Genomic DNA, 19,184 nt, shown 5'->3' on the forward strand with positions numbered 1-19,184 from the left:
TAGAGTATCTTAAATAAGACATCGGTCTTATCTCCCCCCTTCCCCAACAAAAATAAAACCCTTGCGCTTGTCTTTTCCTGCTTGCACTGACTTTGCTGATAAAGTCTTTGTTACTTACTGTGATATGTGGTTGTCTCTCCTAGCTATCTTAAGATGAATGCACTAACTGTAAGTCACTCTGGATATGAGCGTCTGCTAAATTACTGAAATGTAAGTAAAGTCAAGACTGCATATCCTTTCCTGAATCCCAAATCAACCCCTAGCCTCTACCCTTTGTGTTGATCTGGCAGGATGGTAGTAGGCTGGTAGCTCCTATCTTGCCCTCTGATAGACTATGTGGAATTGTTGCCATATTGCTTACACCAATCTAATCCTCTCTGATCTAATCAAATGCCCAGGGCATGCAGGCTAAGGTTTGATTTGTTATTCAGTGTGAGAGCTCACTGCTTTTGTAGAGCTTTTTTCCGATGTAGCCTTTTCATTTCCTGGTAATAACACAGTGTACGGACTCACAGCATCACAGCATGTAGGGACTTGCTTAGGTATATTTTTGGTGCAAGCTTAGTCAGTCATTAGCTATTAGTCATTGATGGGGAGAGTCTTACAGTATGTGTCATCAGTCTTACTCACAGTATCTGAAACTGTCTACACACTTTCCAGTATTTTTGGAGCTGGTTCGGGTTTGAGTGAGGGGCTCTGCGCTGCCCTTAGCTGGGGAGAGTCTTCCTTTGTTAGTCTTCCAACACTGTTGACACATCCTTTATCTCAGTAGGTTTGGAGCTGAGTTTGGGGTTTGCCTCAGTCTCACTTTTGGGTGAATGTGAGGCAAGGGGTCTGCCGGCTCTACCCTTAGCTAAGTAGCAGTGCTGAATGTGCCACTCTAACTATTAACAATGCACTCAATCAGCTCTGCCTCTGCGTAGTCTGTGTCTGCTCTGGCTCAAATGGAAAATCCTGCCAACTCAGTGAATTTAGTAAGCCTAGGGCTATGCTACCTGCTACTCTGCAAACAGATATTTCACACTTGAGGGGGGGGGGGTGGCGCACCCCTTTGTGTAGCTGCAGATACAGAATCAGCCTGGGTTTGGCTTAGGGATTTTAAGGAGATATCAAATAAATAAGAAAATGTGTTAAAAAACAGAAATGTTCAAGTTTTAGTAATTGTCACAGTTGAGCTATGCTCTCCGTTCCATGATCTAAAGATATTATGAATAACCAGACATTGATACTGTAAACGGTTAATGAGTCACATTTTATTAGTTGTATAATGTGGATAGCAATGTCCTCATCAACAGTAAAAGATAAGAAATGTTATTTTATGGTCGCACCCCGACAGTTGGTTTAAGTGCGCAAAACCTTTTATTTTGTTAGAGCTCTATTGTGATTCAGTTCAGTTTGTGCCTGTTGCAACTTCCAGTTTTTATTGTCCCCCACGATGAAATCAGGGAAGGGACTGTGGATCTGTCTCCATCCGCTAGTATGTTCGTATGTTTGTTTGTCACCTACGATATCTCAGACCACACTGGCCCGATTTTTGATGAAACTTGGGTAAATGATGCTTCTTACCGTAGAGATCCGGCATTTACAAAATGACCCTGATTGGCCCAAGGGGGGTGCTGCAGAATTCGTGGGAGATATGTTTACTGTTGCCTTGTTTTCTTTTGTAAATACTTGTACAGTTTTCACCGGCTTATTCTTCACTTGATAGTAAAAATCCTTACTCTGGCAAGAACAAACACACCATCGTATGCCTCCTCACTGTAAAATCTAACCACTGGGCCAACTTCACAATAATCTTTGCACTTGGTGCCACAGCAGCATTCATTGTGTTGACCTGTATTGTTTTTATTTCCTTCCTGGACTATATAGCGCCATAGTGTGTGTGCCTTAGAGAGAGCAGCCTACTGCATCCTGCTTACTAAATAGTTTTTAGCCTAATACTTGGCCTAGTCTGAAGTAAATTAAGTGTTTTGTTGGTTAACGGTAGCCTAAGTAGTAAAATCACAGTGACTGTAGTGCAAGGATTCTGCAGGTCCTAAATAGGGGGAAGGGTTATCATTTGCAACCAAGTGAAGTATTATGCCTATCTTGTAGTAATATGACCTCCATAGTATTCCTTACTGGGTAGAACCACTGTTGAGATAATACATAATTAGATAATTGAAGGGGTGGATAATGTTTATGACTAATGGATGAGATTACAAACAGTCTGCCTTTTCCCCTGTGGTAATCAGTCTCATATTCATCAGAAACAATATCTTCCTCTCTGGCACGTTTAGAGCACGCTTGCACACACACAGACACTGCTGCTTCTGAGACGCTCCCTTCCCTCTGCACCTCAAGGAAGGCAGGACGTCTTTTTTTTAGTGTCTCTCCTTTCCACACATTGTATCTGATGAATGCGCCTCTCTCATTTCCGTCCTCCAGCCATTTCCTCTCTCCTCAGGGCTCAGGGGCCGCGTCCCAAAAGGCACCCTATTCCCTTTAGAGTGCACTACTTTTGACCAGGGCCAATAGGGCTCTGGTCAAAAGTAGTGCACTATATAGGGAATAAGGTGCCATTTGGGATGCGGACAGGCTCACAGATGCAGGGAGACAAGAGGCGAGCACAAACACCACACTCTTCATCATTGAGCACAGAGCAGGCTTCCTCTCTTTCCTACCCACCAAGCCAATTACACACAGCAAAACGAGCTCCATTTTAGTTAGATAATTATGTTTACAAACACTCAAGCACTCACTCAATTTGAACTTATCTTATGCAGCCTACTTAACATACGCTTTAGATAAGTACTACACCTCTAACAATCTTCAATCATGTCATCCTGTGTGTGTAAAGGAATTATATGAAGTGAAATGTTGCATGTGATATCTGAAGTTCCTGGCAGAATGTTTCTGAAGAAGTTGGCTGACTTTAAATGCCTTTTGACAACTAGTGGCTCATTCCCAGTGACAACTGTCAAGCCAGGGTTGCATCCCAAAAAGCACTCTATTCCCTACGTAGTGCGCTACTTTTGACCAGAACCATATAGACCCTGGTCAAAAGTAGTGCACTATATAAAAAATAGGGTGCTATGTGGGACACAGCCGATGTTCAGGCAGCTTTGGGATCCAGATGGGAGAAGGAATTATTCCAGTTAGGAGTGACAGTGTCCTGTCATGGCGTATCAAAGAGTGTGGCTTTGATTCTCTTCATGTCATGTTGTAGCAAAGGAACAGTCATAAGATGACTCAGCAATATGACATCATCCAAGGTCTGTGTTTGTGTGTGTCTTCTAGGGCTGACCCCAATTAGTTGAGTGGTCGATTGTTTGGTTGTTAGGCTGTTGATCGACCGAGATTGTTTTAGTCGTGTGTGTTATACAGTACCAGTCAAAAGTTTGGACACACCTACTCATTCCAGGGTTTTTCTTTATTTTTACTATTTTCTACATTGTAGAATAATAGTGAAGACATCAAAACTATGAAATAACACATATGGAATCATGTAGTAACCAAAAAAGTGTTAAACAAATCAAAATATATTTTATATTTGAGATTCTTCAAATAGCCACCCTTTGCCTTGATGACAGCTTTGCACACTCTTGGCATTCTCTCAACCAGCTTCATGAGGTAGTCACCTGGAATGCATTTCAATTAACAGCTGTGCCTTCTTAAAAGTTAATTTGTTTAATTTCTTTCCTTATTGCATTTGTGCCAATCAGTTGTGTTGAGACAAGGTAGGTGGGGTATACAGAAGATAGCCCTATTTGGTAAAAGACCACGTCCATATTATGGCAAGAACAGCTCAAATAAGCAAAGAGAAATGACACTCCATCATTACTTTAAGACATGAAGGTCAGTCAATACGGAACATTTCAAGAACTTTGAAAGTTTATTCAAGTGCAGTCACAAAAACCATCAAGCGCTATGATGAAACTGGCTCTCATGAGGACCACAACAGGAATGGAAGACCCAGAGTTACCTCTGCTGCAGAGGATAAGTTCATTATAGTTACCAGCCTCAGAAATTGCAGGCCAAATAAATGCTTCAGAGTTCAAGTATCAGACACATCTCAGCATCAACTGTTCAGAGGAGACTGTGTGAATAAGGCCTTCATGGTCGAATTGCTGCAAAGAAACCACTACTAAAGGACACCAATAAGAAGAAGCTCTTATCCAGAGCGACTGGTATACACTACCAGTCAAAAGTTTGGACACCTACTCATTCAAGGGTTTGCACACTCTTGGTATTTTCTCAACCAGCTTCACCTGGAATGCTTTTCCAACAGTCTTGAAGGAGTTCCCACATGCTGAGCACTTGTTGGCTACTTTTACTTCACTTTGCTGTCCGACTCATCCCAAACCATCTCAATTGAGTTGAGGTCGGGGGATTGTGGAGGCCAGGAAATCTGATGCAGCACTCCATCACTCTCCTTCTTGGTAAAATAGCCCTTACACAGCCTGGAGGTGTGTTGGGTCACTGTCCTGTTGAAAAACAAATGATAGTCCCACTAAGCCCAAACCAGATGGGATGGCGTATCGCTGCAGAATGCTGTGGTAGCCATGCCGGGTAAATGTGCCTTGAATTCTAAATCAATCACAGACAGTGTTGCAAAGCACCCCCAAAGCACCCCCACACCATAACACCTCCTCTTCCATGCTTTACGGTGGGAACTACACATGCGGAGATCATCCGTTCACCCACACCGCGTCTCACAAAGACACGCCGGTTGGAACCAACAATCTCCAATTTGGACTTCAGACCAAAGGATACATTTCCACCGTTCTAATGTCCATTGCTCGTGTTTCTTGGCCCAAGCAGGTCTCTTCTTATTGGTGTCCTTTAGTAGTGGTTTCTTTGCAGCAATTCGACCATGAAGGCCTGATTCACACAGTCCCCTCTGAACAGTTGATGTTGAGATGTGTCTGTGACTTGAACTCTGTGAAGCATTTATTTTGCCTGCAATTTCTGAGGCTGGTAACTCTAATGAACTTATCCTCTGCAGAAGAGGTAAATCTGGGTCTTCCATTCCTGTGGCGGTCCTCCTGAGAGCCCGTTTCATCATAGCGCATGATGGTTTTTGCGACTGCACTAGAAGAAACTTTAAAAGTTCTTGAAATGTTCCGTGTTGACTGACCTTCATGTCTTAAAGTAATGATGGACTGTCGTTTCTCTTTGCTTATTTGAGCTGTTCTTGCCATAATATGGACTTGGTCTTTTACCAAATAGGGCTATCTTCTGTATACCTCCCCTACCTCATTTCTGGTCTACCTTAATCATAAAATTACACAAAACAAATCTATGGTGATGTTGGTCTCTTAAGTATAGTAGTTAGGATACTTCACTCATTAGTCTCGTAATCTAATCCCACCACCCTCCACGCCTGCCTTCCATGACAACATCAATGCTTGTTTTTTCCATATTGTGCATCATATGTCGTGATATTTTTTTACATCTCATTCTCAAGGACATTTACAGTCCGTATAGTACAAAAGCAGGACATGGCCTAGCCCCTCTCTCCCACCAAGACACATGCACTCTCCCTCCCCCACCCAGGCTCACATGCCAACCAACAACCAAACCCCAGGGCCTTGTGGGAGCCCAGCTCAGATGAAACGAGAGCCTGATGATAGACACCCCGGCGTGCTGGGCTCTGGCTCTGCAGATGGGTACTTTTAAAGCATCGATTTCCATTACTGGGAGTATAGGGTGACTTTTTTAAAAGCCTGTGTGTAGTGTGTGTGTGTGTTGTAGAGGGAATGCTGCAGCACTAATCACTCTGCAGGGATGCCCTCGTCATATTCTAGCCGGTCTCTCTGTTGGATTTACTTATTGTGTGCAAGAAGGGTTGGGCGGTATCCAGATTTTCATACCTTCATACCGTTCCTGTACCATTCCGGGGTATACGGTATTACCGGCAGTGTAATGAAGGGGCGCTATTTCATTCCAAATGTTAAGAAATAAACCTTGACGTACAAAACAAATGTAGGCAGCAGGGATCTTGATCCAGGAGGGGATTGATTGTCTCTGCTGTAACCAAGAAGCTTAATCTTGCAAGCTAGCCACTTAGCTAGCAAGTTAGCAAGCCCTGAGCTGGAGTTAATTTATTTGGCACATTTTAGATAGGCCTATAATAGCTTTAGTGTGCTTGTGCTTGCCTTGCAGTAATGATTAGCCTGTCGTCAACTTAATTTAATCTCAATGACCCGGTGGTTATTTAAGCAATAAGACCTGAGGAGGTGTGGTATATGGCCAATATACCACAGCTAAGGGGTGTTCTTAGCCACGACGCAACGCATTGCATCATGCCTAAGAACAGCCCTTAGCCGTGGTATATTGGCCATATACCACAAACCCCCAAGGTGCCTTATTGCTATTATGAACTGGATATCAACGTAATTAGAGCTGTAAAAATAAATGTTTTGTCGTACCCGTGGTATACGGTCTGATATACCACAGCTGCCAGCCAATCAGCATTCAGGGCTCGAACAGCCCAGTTTATAAAACAATTTTGGGACACATGTATTTGAGCTAAATTCCAACCATATTCATTGATAAAGGTAACCCAATTTAACAAATCACACCAAAAAATAAATACTCTGAAAATGTTATGCAATTAAAATAAACAAAAATGCGTTTTCCTTATGCGGAAAAAGTTAGTACACCAGTAACTTTACCATCACATTTAATGGCTAAAATTCGAATCAGGTGCACCAAAACAGGTGCAAATGATTTGGAAAATCATTAGAGAAACGTAGGAGGGTCCAGCCTTCCATAAAGATTAGAAACTTGGTCTGGTTAGGTCTTAACCATATGGGTGTGTGGTAACACATCATGCCAAGATCAAAAGACCTACCCGAGGCCCTCAGAAGAAAGATTATTGAGTCTGGGTGGGGTTAAAATCCAGACCACTGGCAATCTACCTAGGACAGGTCGTCCCACCAAATTCAGCCAAAGAGCTGAAGAACCCCAGGTTAACATCAAGGGATCTACAGGCCTCTCTTGCCACAATCAATGTCGAAGTACATGAGTCAACTGTCAGAAAGAGACTGCACAAACTTGGCCTACATGGGAGGTCAGGAAGGAAGAAGCCTCTGCTCTCAAAAAATTATATCAAGACACGACGGACGTTTGCCAGACAACACCTGGGTGAAGACCAAAACTACTGGAACAATGTGCTCTGGACAGATGAGTCAAAGTTGGAGTTGTTTGGCCACAATGCCAGACTCCGTGTTTGGTGAAAATTAAACACTGCCTCTGAACAGAAGAACCTCATACCAACTGTAAAGCATGGAGGCGGTGGCATTATGGTTTGGGGCTGCCTCAGGGCCAACATGCCATCATTGAGTCAACCATGAATTCTATATTGTACCAGAGAATTCTTGAGGAGAATGTGAGGCTGTCAAAAAGCGGAAGCTGAACTGAACATGGATCTTGCAACAGGACAATGATCCAAAACACAAAAGCAAAGCTACAACAGAATGGCTCAAAAATAAGAAATGGAGGGTTATGGAATGGCCGAGTCAAAGCCCAGATCTCAATCCTATCGAAATGCTGTGGGAGACTTGAAGCGGGCCGTGCATGCAAGAAAGCCCTCGAACATGACACAGTTGAAGCAGTACTGTAAAGAAGAGTGGGCAAAAATTCCTCCCAGTCGATGTAAGAGACTGATAGATACTTACAAGAAATGTCTACATAAAAACATTTCAGCCAAAGGGGGCAACACAAGCTATTGAAGCTAGGGGTGTACTTATTTTTTCCGCACTATGGAATTGCATTTCTGTAGATTTTTGATGAATAAATGATTTCAAAGTATAATTTTTCAGTGTCATTTGTTAAATTAGGTTACCTTTATCTGTCAATAGTGTTGAAGTGAAGATTACATATCCATCTGTCCAAATATGTTTTTAAAAAAAGACAACTTTCCAGGGGGTGTACTTACTTTTTTCCCCCACTGTACAGTCATATGAAAAAGTATTGTCAGCCACCAATTGTGCAAGTTCTCCCACTTAAAAAGATGAGAGAGGCCTGTAATTTTCATCATAGGTACACGTCAACTATGACAGACAAAATGAGAAATTTTTTTCCAGAAAATCACATTGTAGGATTTTTTATGAATTTATTTGCAAATTATGGTGGAAAAAGTATTTGGTCAATAACAAAAGTTTCTCAATACTTTGTTATATACCCTTTGTTGGCAATGACACAGGTCAAACGTTTTCTGTAAGTCTTCACAAGGTTTTCACACACTGTTGCTGGTATTTTGGCCCATTCCTCCATGCAGATCTCCTCTAGAGCAGTGATGTTTTGGGACTGTCGCTGGGCAACACAGACTTTCAACTCCCTCCAAAGATTTTCTATGGGGTTGAGATCTGGAGACTGGCTAGGCCACTCCAGGACCTTGAAATGCTTCTTACGAAGCCACTCCTTCGTTTCCCGGGCGGTGTGTTTGGGATCATTGTCATGCTGAAAGACCCAGCCAAGTTTCATCTTCAATGCCCTTGCTGATGGAAGGAGGTTTTCACTCAAAATCTCACGATACATGGCCCCATTCATTCTTTCCTTTACACGGATCAGTCGTCCTGGTCCCTTTGCAGAAAAACAGCCCCAAAGCATGATGTTTCCACCCCCATGCTTCACAGTAGGTATGGTGTTCTTTGGATGCAACTCAGCATTCTTAGTCCTCCAAACACGACGAGTTGAGTTATTACCAAAAAGTTCTATTTTGGTTTCATCTGACCATATGACATTCTCCCAATCCTCTTCTGGATCATCAAATGCACTCTAGCAAACTTCAGATGGGTCTGGACATGTACTGGCTTAAGCAGGGGGACACGTCTGGCACTGCAGGATTTGAGTCCCTGGCGGCGTAGTGTGTTACTGATGGTAGGCTTTGTTACTTTGGTCCCAGCTCTCTGCAGGTCATTCACTAGGTCCCCCCGTGTGGTTCTGGGATTTTTGCTCACCGTTCTTGTGATCATTTTGACCCCACGGGGTGAGATCTTGCGTGGAGCCCCAGATCGAGGGAGATTATCAGTGGTCTTGTATGTCTTCCATTTCCTAATAATTGCTCCCACAGTTGATTTCTTCAAACCAAGCTGCTTACCTATTGCAGATTCAGTCTTCCCAGCCTGGTGCAGGTCTACAATTTTGTTTCTGGTGTCCTTTGACAGCTCTTTGGTCTTGGCCATAGTGGAGTTTGGAGTGTGACTGTTTGAGGTTGTGGACAGGTGTCTTTTATACTGATAACAAGTTCAAACAGGTGCCATTAATACAGGTAACGAGTGGAGGACAGAGGAGCCTCTTAAAGAAGAAGTTACAGGTCTGTGAGAGCCAGAAATCTTGCTTGTTTGTTATTGACCAAATACTTATTTTCCACCATCATTTGCAAATAAATTCATTAAAAATCCTACAATGTGATTTTCTGGATTTTTTTTCCTCCATTTGTCTGACATAGTTGACGTGTACCTATGATGAAAATTACAGGCCTCTCTCATCTTTTTAAGTGGGAGAACTTGCACAATTGGTGGCTGACTAAATACTTTTTTTCCCCACTGTATATGGATTCTCCTCTTGGTCTTTCATTTACGGTCAGCTAGTAGTCAGCTGTGTTCTCTTCTATTCACATGTTAGCAACAACATGTTTGTCACCCCTGATGGTCTGGATAGTGGTTCTGCTAGGAACTGCTGTGACTCAGAATAGAATGAAGGGCTCTTTATCATATGATCCCAGCCTGATAATGCAGCCATTGTTTGGTGCATCTGGACATCTCACACACTCTCCAGAGAGAGAGAGAGAGAACGCAACACACAGCCCGGTGTGTGTGTGTGTGTGTTTTTAGTTTTCTGCCATCGTTGGGCTCCAAACAAGCCCAGCCCTCCTGTCTGACCCTCTTTCAGCCCGCTCCTCGACGCATGAGCTAGGGTCAGAGGTCAAGGGGTAGAGGTCAGCGGACACTGACCCTCAGGGTCATCCGTTGGGAGTAAACCCTTCAATGTAATGCAGCTAGATGGATGTAGCCTCTGTGGCCTCTATCTGCTCTCTGGCTAGAGACAACCAGGATGGAAGGAAAGCCCTGTTTCCTGAGGGGGAGCCGCGTTGTCACCCGACATTATGTTGTCAGACATCGCTCCTCTGCTCTGATGCTTCGCTCTCCCCTCAGACTCACCGCAGGTCAGGAAACTACTCTTTCTCTTCCACTTACAAAATGGCATAACAATCTACCAAACTATAAAGAATCATTCAACCTGGAAAGAAATGTGTAGTAACTTTTAATGACCTGCAACACAAAATTGCAGTTAATACAATATAAGGTCCAAACTGTAGTACGGACATGATCGTATCCAGCCTCTCGTTCGTTACGCTGTATGATTCTGATTATAGGCCTAGTTGTTTTAACACTGGACTTATTATTCTCCTCTTTAGGTTCATTGTGGTAAGTCCTCCTGTAGCAAGGGAGTTTCAATAGGCTAATCAAGTTCATGATCTTTTTCCAGTCATGTTATGTAGAGCCGAGCAGTTAACTGATTTCTACATTTATGCAAACAGATTATGGACAGGACACGTACTCTAACAAACCCTGGCTTAGAGCGTTCTAGATCTGTAGATCTTTATAATGAGGTGTAGGCTACATTAGGTTGTGGGTTCAGAGTTCAGTTTTAAAACTTTTTATTTGTGGATGTAGGCCTGCAGCAAACAATGCATTGCTTGTCGGCTACTGTATGTCTGAGTTTGTTGGCCTGTAATGTAAAAAGACTAGAGACTGAGATGCACAAAAAAAAACAGTGCTCAAACTGACCTACAGGATGGCAGAAAATGTCACAAGTTGACTAAAGAGTAGAGTACACAGACAAATATCAGTCGAAAGAGAAGCATCCTCCCTTCAGTTCAATGCCACTATGGCATCAAAGGCTAATTTCTTAGAAAGCCATTAGTGGCATGCTCTTTAACCAATTCATTAGACCCATCCTTATCCAAGAAGAGTCATTTGTTTCTGAATAGCGACCACTTTGCTATGAAGTAACCCGCTCGTTGATGCTACTGTTGCACTGTTGTTCTTCTAAAGAGGAACGCTCTTCCTCAAAGCCCTGACATTATTAGATGTGTCGCTCTGTTAACCTGATCGTGATGTTGGCTACCAAAGGTCCATTCATGTTCAGCTGGACAACATCTAATGACACACTGGCTGTAGAAAAGTGACTTCTAACAGTGTGATCAATGGCTGCTCACCTCATTCCACAGCTTGGGTGAGATCAAATAGGAAAAAGGCTTAGATTAAAGAACTAACTGGAGCCAGTCTGTAGGACTTCAGAGCTGAGGGATAAAGCGGGGGGAAGCTATTTGATGGCACTTCAAAGCCAGCAAATGGATGTTTTCCTCCTCTCTCTGTTCCACCCTGTCCTTCAGGCAGGATCACAAACCACCGGCTCCTTATCTCTGGGATGAGATAGTGGGGGGTTGAGCCAAAAATAATATTTTGCACTGCAGTGAGTCAGGTTGTGGTTTTGCTTGATGTTTTTCAGGTGTGAAATAACTTTGACTTTGTTTTTGAGTCAGATGTTGACTATCCCCCCCCAAACAACAAATGTGTGTTCCTGAACTCAAAGAACATTGCTGTTCTTTCCTGCTTTGGAAATATGTATGTGTACATATCACCTAGATAGCGGTCATATAAGCCTACAAGATGTTGTTCAGTGCTCTTCTTCGTGGTTGTGTGTTTACAAACAATACATTTAAAACACATTTGTTTTTTCTTTTGTTTCAGGAGGTGCTGAAACACCTACAGGGAAGCATTGAAGAAGACTCTACCGATTCATCCGAACAAATCAATCTCCTAGAAAGACTGAAAGGTAAGCTTCTCAGTCAGAGCCAGACCAATTGTAGGCTATGTAGGACTATTGTTGCACACACGAGGTGGCAGAATTGGCTCACTGAAACACAAAGATTCCATAAAATAACCTACATTTTATGTTCCTTCCTCCTGTAGAAATTAGCCTGGATCCTAACAGTTACCCAGGTGTGAAGCTGAGACCTAAGCCGCCCTCCATGCAGGGCTCAGGCTCTGGGCGGTCAGGGGACAGCAGTCCCAGTCCCAGTCCTAGCCCAATGGGCTCCTTGGGCTCCTTCCCCAGGAGAGGGGTGTCCAATGGGGGCCAAGACAGTGCTGGCTACCTGGAAGAGCTGGAGAAGGAGAGGTGAGCTTCTATGCTTGTATTATAACACATTTCAACATTCGTCTATATACTGATTTTACTGGAACAGTAATATATTCACAGAATGTCTCGATCAGGTTCTAACTGATGGCTTCCTCTTGCATATGATGTATTTTCACATTTGTTTATACGTACGAGTAAAGCATTCTTGGCTATACACTCTGATTTACTGCAACAATATTCACGGGGGGCCAGTATGAAAAAATAAAATAAAAAATTTATACACTAACTGTACGTCGCTCTGGATAAGAGCGTCTGCTAAATGACAAAAAAATAAATAAAAAATACACTAAAAAAAAGAGTGGTTTGCCTCTCTCCCAGCCAAATCACATTATGAGTACAATGGTGCAGCCTGAGGGCTTCCATCACACAGTATCAAATCACATTTTATTTGTCACGTGCCGAAAACAACAGTGAAATGCTTACTTACAAGCCCTTAACCAACAATGCAGTTCTAAGAAAAATAAATGTTAAGTAAAAAAGATAATTAACAAATAATTAAAGAGCAGCAGTAAAATAACAGTAGCGAGCCTATATACAGGGGGTACCGGTACAGAGTCAATGTGCGGGTGCACAGGTTAGTCGAGGTAATTGAGGTAATATGTACATGTAGGTAGAAGTAAAGTGACTAAGCATAGACAATAAACAGAGAGTAGCAGCAGCGTAAAAAGAGGGGGTGGGGGGGACAATACAAATAGTCCGGGTAGTCATTTGATTAGCTGTTCAGGAGTCTTATGGCTTGGGGGTAGAAGCTGTTAAGACGCTTTTTGGAACTAGACTTGGCGCTCCGGTACCGCTTGCCGTGCGGTAGCAGAGAGAACAGTCTATGACTAGGGTGGCTGGAGTCTGTGGCAATTTTTAGGGCCTTCCTCTGACACCGCCTGATATAGAGGTCCTATCATGCTGACATTGTTAGGTTGCAAAATCTATTCCCAGCATTAGTCACAGACAGGATGCATTTTTACTTTACTCTTATTCAGGACACCCTCCCTGTTTTATTCTGGTATGTCAATGCTGTATATGTGTCTTTTGAATTAGGTCTTTAATTGGTGTGTTTAAATTTGGTCGGATTTCTGTCAGTGTTTTGTCTCTGATTGGTGCAGTGTTTTGTATCTTGGGTATCTGATTGGTGCAGTGTTTTGTATCTTGGGTGTCTGATAGGTGTGCTTGTCTCTGTCCTGTCAGGTCATTACTGATGGCGGAGCTGGAGAAAGAGGAGAAGGAGAAAGACTGGTATTATGCACAGCTGCAGAACCTCACCAAGAGGATCGATAGCCTACCACTGACTGAGAATGTAAGTGTTTATTTGTCGTCCAGCGTTGTTGGGGTACTCTAGTCAAAAGCGATGCAGAAATTGTATGTATAATCTGACGAAGATGAGGCGGTGGTCAATGGGTCTCCTCTCTGCATTAGATATTAGAATCGCCCCATTGCATCACGACTGATGGCTGTTTTGTTGTTCCTGTTTGCTGTTGCAGCAATTCTCCCTGCAGACGGATATGACCCGTAGGCAACTGGAGTATGAGGCAAGGCAAATCAGAGCCGCCATGGAGGAACAGCTGGGAACCTGCCAGGATATGGAGAAGAGGGCACAGGTGAGGAGAGAGGGATGAGATGAATGGATACAGTGAAAGAGAGAGCAGGTACAGAAAGGGCAGAATATGGGTTGAGTCATTGAGGATACACATACACACACACACACACACACACACACACACACACACACACACACACACAGGAAAAACAGAATGGTCAGACAGGATACTGACTACTGTAAGTAGGATGAGATGATGTAGGCGGGTGGGGGGCTGGGCATTAGTAAGTTGACTTAATTCAACAACTTCTGTCTCTGCCTCTACGAATGCTTTTATTCAGTCAGTGTTACATCATTGAAATATTTCCTCCTCTCTGAGTGATCGCTTCCTGTAAATGTCCTGCTGTACTTCAGGTGAGGGTGGCTCGCATTCAGCAGATAGAGAAGGACATGCTGAAGGTCCGACAGTACTTACAGTCCCAGTCTGCAGAACCAGAGGTATGTCATACACCAGCCTCAGACATAATATACTAGAATGACAAGAACATGCATGGAGGGCATGTTCTAGAACCAGAGAAGGTGTCGCCAGAAACAAGAGGACAAAATATCTCGGTAATTACATTTAGGGCTGGTTTCCTGGACCCAGATTAGGCTTAGTCCTGGAGAAAAAAAATATTTGAAAGGATGTTTTAGTCAAGGACATGCATAATCTGGGTTTGGGAAATCAGCCCTAAATGTATTTACCGTGAGATATTCTGTCCCCTGTTGTTTCTGGCAGCACTTTCTCTGTATTCTGGCTACTGCCTGGCTTGTGTGGACATCTCCACATACATTCTGTGGTCACAGTTTTGTTGGCTTTTAGTCATGTAAATAACCTAAAGCTGCTTACATCTGAGTGTCATACCATATCGGAGTCAGCCATCCCATTTTCTGATATCTATTTAATCCTCCATGTTGTACTGGTGGTAGCTACCCGCTTCTCTATGCAGTGAGATGTGTAGCCTATGGCCTACATCACTGCATTACAGAGAAACAACTCATGGACATGGACTAGTGTACAATAATGCTTTGTTACTGATTCGATGTGTTGGTTATCTGAACTGAACACACTGTCCTTTCATCCAATCATTTTGCAGTGTTCTGCTCATCTCCTAAACAAGAGCAGCATTTATTTACTGTGGCTCCTAAGAACACTAGATTGCTGGAAGGTACTCTAGAATGCAGAGTTCCGTTCAGCATTCCACTTTATCTCACTTCTGACCCTGATTCTGGGGGGTGAAATCAACCATAGGCTTTCTCTTGTTCTCTCTCCCTGTGTTAAATATTAAAAAGAGAGCTGGGTCTATTTTCCATCCAATTTCAATGGAAGACTTCAGCACTGGACACATTAGCTGACCTATTGACTGAGCATGTGTGCAGTCAGTCAGTCAACCAGTGACCCACCTTCTGCTCCTGTTGGATGCAGGCAAGCCATAAGGTCTTGGTGTGCGTCAGTGTGCATGAATACCATATCCAAGCCAGTGCACTCATGCATGTGTGATTTTGTGTTTATTTGGTGGCCCATACAGTGTGTGTTTATGTCTGTTGGTAATTGTGCATGTTGTTGGTGTGTGTACACTACAGTCCCTCACCCTGCATGTGTGCTGGCTCTCATGTGATCCCCCGCTTCATGAGTGGATTAATCTCATTGGACACATTTAATTTCACTCCCCCCTTTGACTGTAATCCTGCAGACTGAGCGACAGTTGATGTAGGTCAGGAATGAGGAATCCTGATGCTCCTGCAGCTGCTCTAGCTAGCTTAGTGACTGAACACTCTATCCATCTCTCTCTCCATCGTTCTCTCTGAGTCTCACACCCACTCTCAATCTTTCTCACTCTGTCTTGCTCTCCCACTCTCAATCTCCTTCGGTCTTCCTCCTTCTCTCACTCCCCCTCCTACTGTCTTGCACGCTCTCTCACTCCCTTTCCTTCCTTTCCCTCTCTCTGCCTGGTGAATGATTTATCCCTCTCTCTGCCTTTTCTTCCCTCCTTCCAGGTGACTGGTTCTGTATCCTCGCTCTCTGTTGACTAGTTCCTCTCGTCCCTCATTTAGCCTGCTACATGAATGGTTTTCTCCTCTCTTCTGGAGGTCTGACCCTTCTATCCGTCTTTCTTTCCCACCCACAGAGCAAGCATGACCAGGCTGGCCAGAGTGAAGGACCCCAGGCTTCAGGGGACAGTGGTGGGCCAAGTGCTGGGTGTTCTCAGGTAAGACTGTCTTACCTTCCATTCATACCTGATCGAAAACAATCAGCATTTTTGAAGGGACCATTATCAGAACATAATGAGTAGTAATTTGGGATACAAGGAGATTTGTAGACTGATTCTGCACAGCCTGACTGCAATGTAGTCAATCTCAAACACACAGTGCTTGCAAGCCCAGAGATTTGTAGTTAACGTTTGATGGATTCATTTGATTCCTTTACTCCTATTATGCTCCTGAAAATCTCTTCCTCCATTGGACTGACTGGCAGTGTTGGTTAGGGGAGTTCAGCTGAGCAGTCGTGAGCTGCCTTTTTGGCTTTGCTTAGAGCCTAGACTTTCCTGTTAATGCTAATGATTTGTCTTACTTCAGAGTAGGTTTTATCCCTGAGGCTTGAGGTTAAAGCATTAATGCAGGGGTTACCAAACCCTTTTGACACGACCCCATTTTGAGATCTGAAAATTCTTGTGACCCCAACCATTTTTTAAATGTAATTAACAGCCAATGTTTACGTTTTTCAGTGGGGCTATGGCGGTCAATTGCAAAACATTCTAACACTATTTCTGATTCTATTCTCAACTAACTAGGGCTGACCCCAATTAGTCAACTGGTCGATTGTTTGGTCTATAGGCTGTTGGTCGACCGAGATTGTTTTCGTCGCGCAGTAGAAAAAATCTAATCCATTTCGGAGGCCTAGACTAAAAGGCAATTCATGCTTGATCTGAAAATGTAGTAGAGGCTCCATATGGAGGGTGTGACACAATTGCGGAGCCTCAGGAGGCATCCAGACGCCAACTCGAGCTCAAAACCGCATCACCATGCACCTCCCAAATGTTGTAACAATGCGAAGGGCTCTGTATAGCTCCGCGTTGACATGATTGGTTAACGGTAGGTGGGGGCGGTACATCCTGTATAAACAGAAACTCACTTCCTTGACAACTTCCTTCACAACAACTCTGCACTGCTTTGCGAAGCGCAAGATGTATGAATGCCCTGACCTGCAGAGGCCTTATCACTGTAAATTCTGCATGGCCAATGCAGACGTCAGATTGACCATGCGGTGCACAGATGCACAATGTACTTCTCTCTCCAGGAATGCGCTCTCCCCGCCAATTTGTGCATTGTTTCATAACTTCATTGTGTGAATTGTTTGCGTTTGATTGTTAGTGTAGGATATATCACTTCTCCATTACATACAGTGGGGAGAACAAGTATTTGATACACTGCCGATTTTGCAGGTTTTCCTACTTACAAAGCATGTAGAGGTCTGTAATTTTTATCATAGGTACACTTCAACTGTGAGAGACGGAATCTAAAACAAAAATCCAGAAAATCACATTGTATGATTTTTAAGTAATTCATTTGCATTTTATTGCATGACATAAGTATTTGATACCTCAGAAAAGCAGAATTTAATATTTGGTACAGAAACCTTTGTTTGCAATTACAGAGATCATACGTTTCCTGTAGGTCTTGACCAGGTTTGCACACACTGCAGCAGGGATTTTGGCCCACTCCTCCATACAGACCTTCACCAGATCCTTCAGGTTTCGTGGGCTGTCGCTGGGCAATACGGACTTTCAGCTCCCTCCAAAGATTTTCTATTGGGTTCAGGTCTGGAGACTGGCTAGGCCACTCCAGGACCTTGAGATGCTTCTTACGGAGCCACTCCTTAGTTGCCCTGGCTGTGTGTTTCGGGTCGTTGTCATGCTGGAAGATCCAGCCATGACCCATCTTCAATGCTCTTACTGAGGGAAGGAGGTTGTTGGCCAAGATCTCGCGATACATGGCCCCATCCATGTATCCAATAATTGCGCCAACAGTTGTTGCCTTCTCACCAAGCTGCTTGCCTATTGTCCTGTAGCCCTTCCAAGCCTTGTGCAGGTCTACAATTTTATCCATGATGTCCTTACACAGTTCTCTGGTCTTGGCCATTGTGGAGAGGTTGGAGTCTGTTTGATTGAGTGCATGGACAGGTGTCTTTTATACAGGTAACGAGTTCAAACAGGTGCAGTTAATACAGGTAATGAGTGGAGAACAGGAGGGTTTCTTGAAGAAAAACTAACAGGTCTGTGAGAGCCGGAATTCTTACTGGTTGGTAGGTGATCAAATACTTATGTCATGCAATAAAATGCAAATTAATTACTTAAAAATCATACAATGTGATTTTCTGGATTTTTGTTTTAGATTCCGTCTCTCACAGTTGAAGTGTACCTATTATAAAAATTACAGACCTCTACATGCTTTGTAAGTAGGAAAACCTGCAAAATTGGCAGTGTATCAAATACTTGTTCTCCCCACTGTATATCACCAGTAGTACATTTACCGTTAATTTCTAATCTACAATGTTTGCTTGGTTATGGTAATTGCTGTTAATGCATTCAGTATATTAGTATTCAAGTCTTACTGTTCTCATTGTCGGAGTGGACACATTGTTTGCAGAGCGCACAACCTATGCTACACTTGTGAGAAACAAGTTTTGGTTTATTTCATTTCATTTAAGAGTTTTGTCAATTTAGTCATTGTCTTTTGTTTGAAGCGCTCCTGTCAATGTTGAGTAAGGACGCACACCTGATTATGCATATAAGTATATATGCCTATAAGCTACTAGGCCTGCGCGGAAATGTAGGCATATAAATGTGCCCATTTGGGGATCTGAAAGTATTTCTGATTGGCTTAACGCACCACCACTAATGAGCTGTGGAGCTTCTCAAAGTAATGCTTTCTTCACTTCAAACAGCAAGCAAACAGTCTGTTTTTACATCCATTGAGAATGACAATAGTTTCTCAATGTAGGCTATTTGAAAAATCTTTCCAGCTCTCTCCCTTTCGATAACCACTCAGCATGAAAGGGAAGAATGTCATGCTCTGATCCAGTGGAAACGTCATAAAATAGGCCTACCTGATTACTTCTTATCAGTGCTTGACTTGGACTGAAATAGGTTCTGGTACTCATTTTGGGTGCTGCTACTGTTTTTATATTTAGGTGCAGGACCACCACAATACTTTTGAGCTAATATTCTATAAGAGGAATAGGAGCTCATGCAGTAGAAAGTGGCAGGTGCCGGTACTCAGCTCCAGTGAGCTCCTGCCCAAGTCAAGCACTGCTTCTTATCCCTTGCGCAAATAGCCTACATCTGTGTCTGTCCCGAGCTCACTGGCGAGGGAAACTATGAGGGCCCAGAATATTTTATATAATGTTGAAAGTTCG

General features: G+C 43.2%; 1 protein-coding gene across 1 annotated transcript in view; it reads left to right on the plus strand.

The window, feature by feature from the left end:
• LOC311128689 (adenomatous polyposis coli protein-like) overlaps positions 1 to 19,184 on the plus strand; it is a 68,331-nt gene that overhangs the window by 33,440 nt on the left and 15,707 nt on the right. The window contains exons 3-8 of the mRNA XM_084160921.1: positions 11,748 to 11,832; positions 11,970 to 12,177; positions 13,381 to 13,489; positions 13,674 to 13,790; positions 14,144 to 14,227; positions 15,898 to 15,978. Of these exons, the coding sequence (XP_084017047.1) occupies positions 11,748 to 11,832; positions 11,970 to 12,177; positions 13,381 to 13,489; positions 13,674 to 13,790; positions 14,144 to 14,227; positions 15,898 to 15,978 (684 nt within the window). The remainder of the gene's footprint in view (positions 1 to 11,747; positions 11,833 to 11,969; positions 12,178 to 13,380; positions 13,490 to 13,673; positions 13,791 to 14,143; positions 14,228 to 15,897; positions 15,979 to 19,184) is intronic.

This window comes from Coregonus lavaretus (assembly GCF_964263955.1).
Source record: "Coregonus lavaretus genome assembly, chromosome: 4".
Lineage (NCBI taxonomy): Eukaryota > Metazoa > Chordata > Actinopteri > Salmoniformes > Salmonidae > Coregonus > Coregonus lavaretus.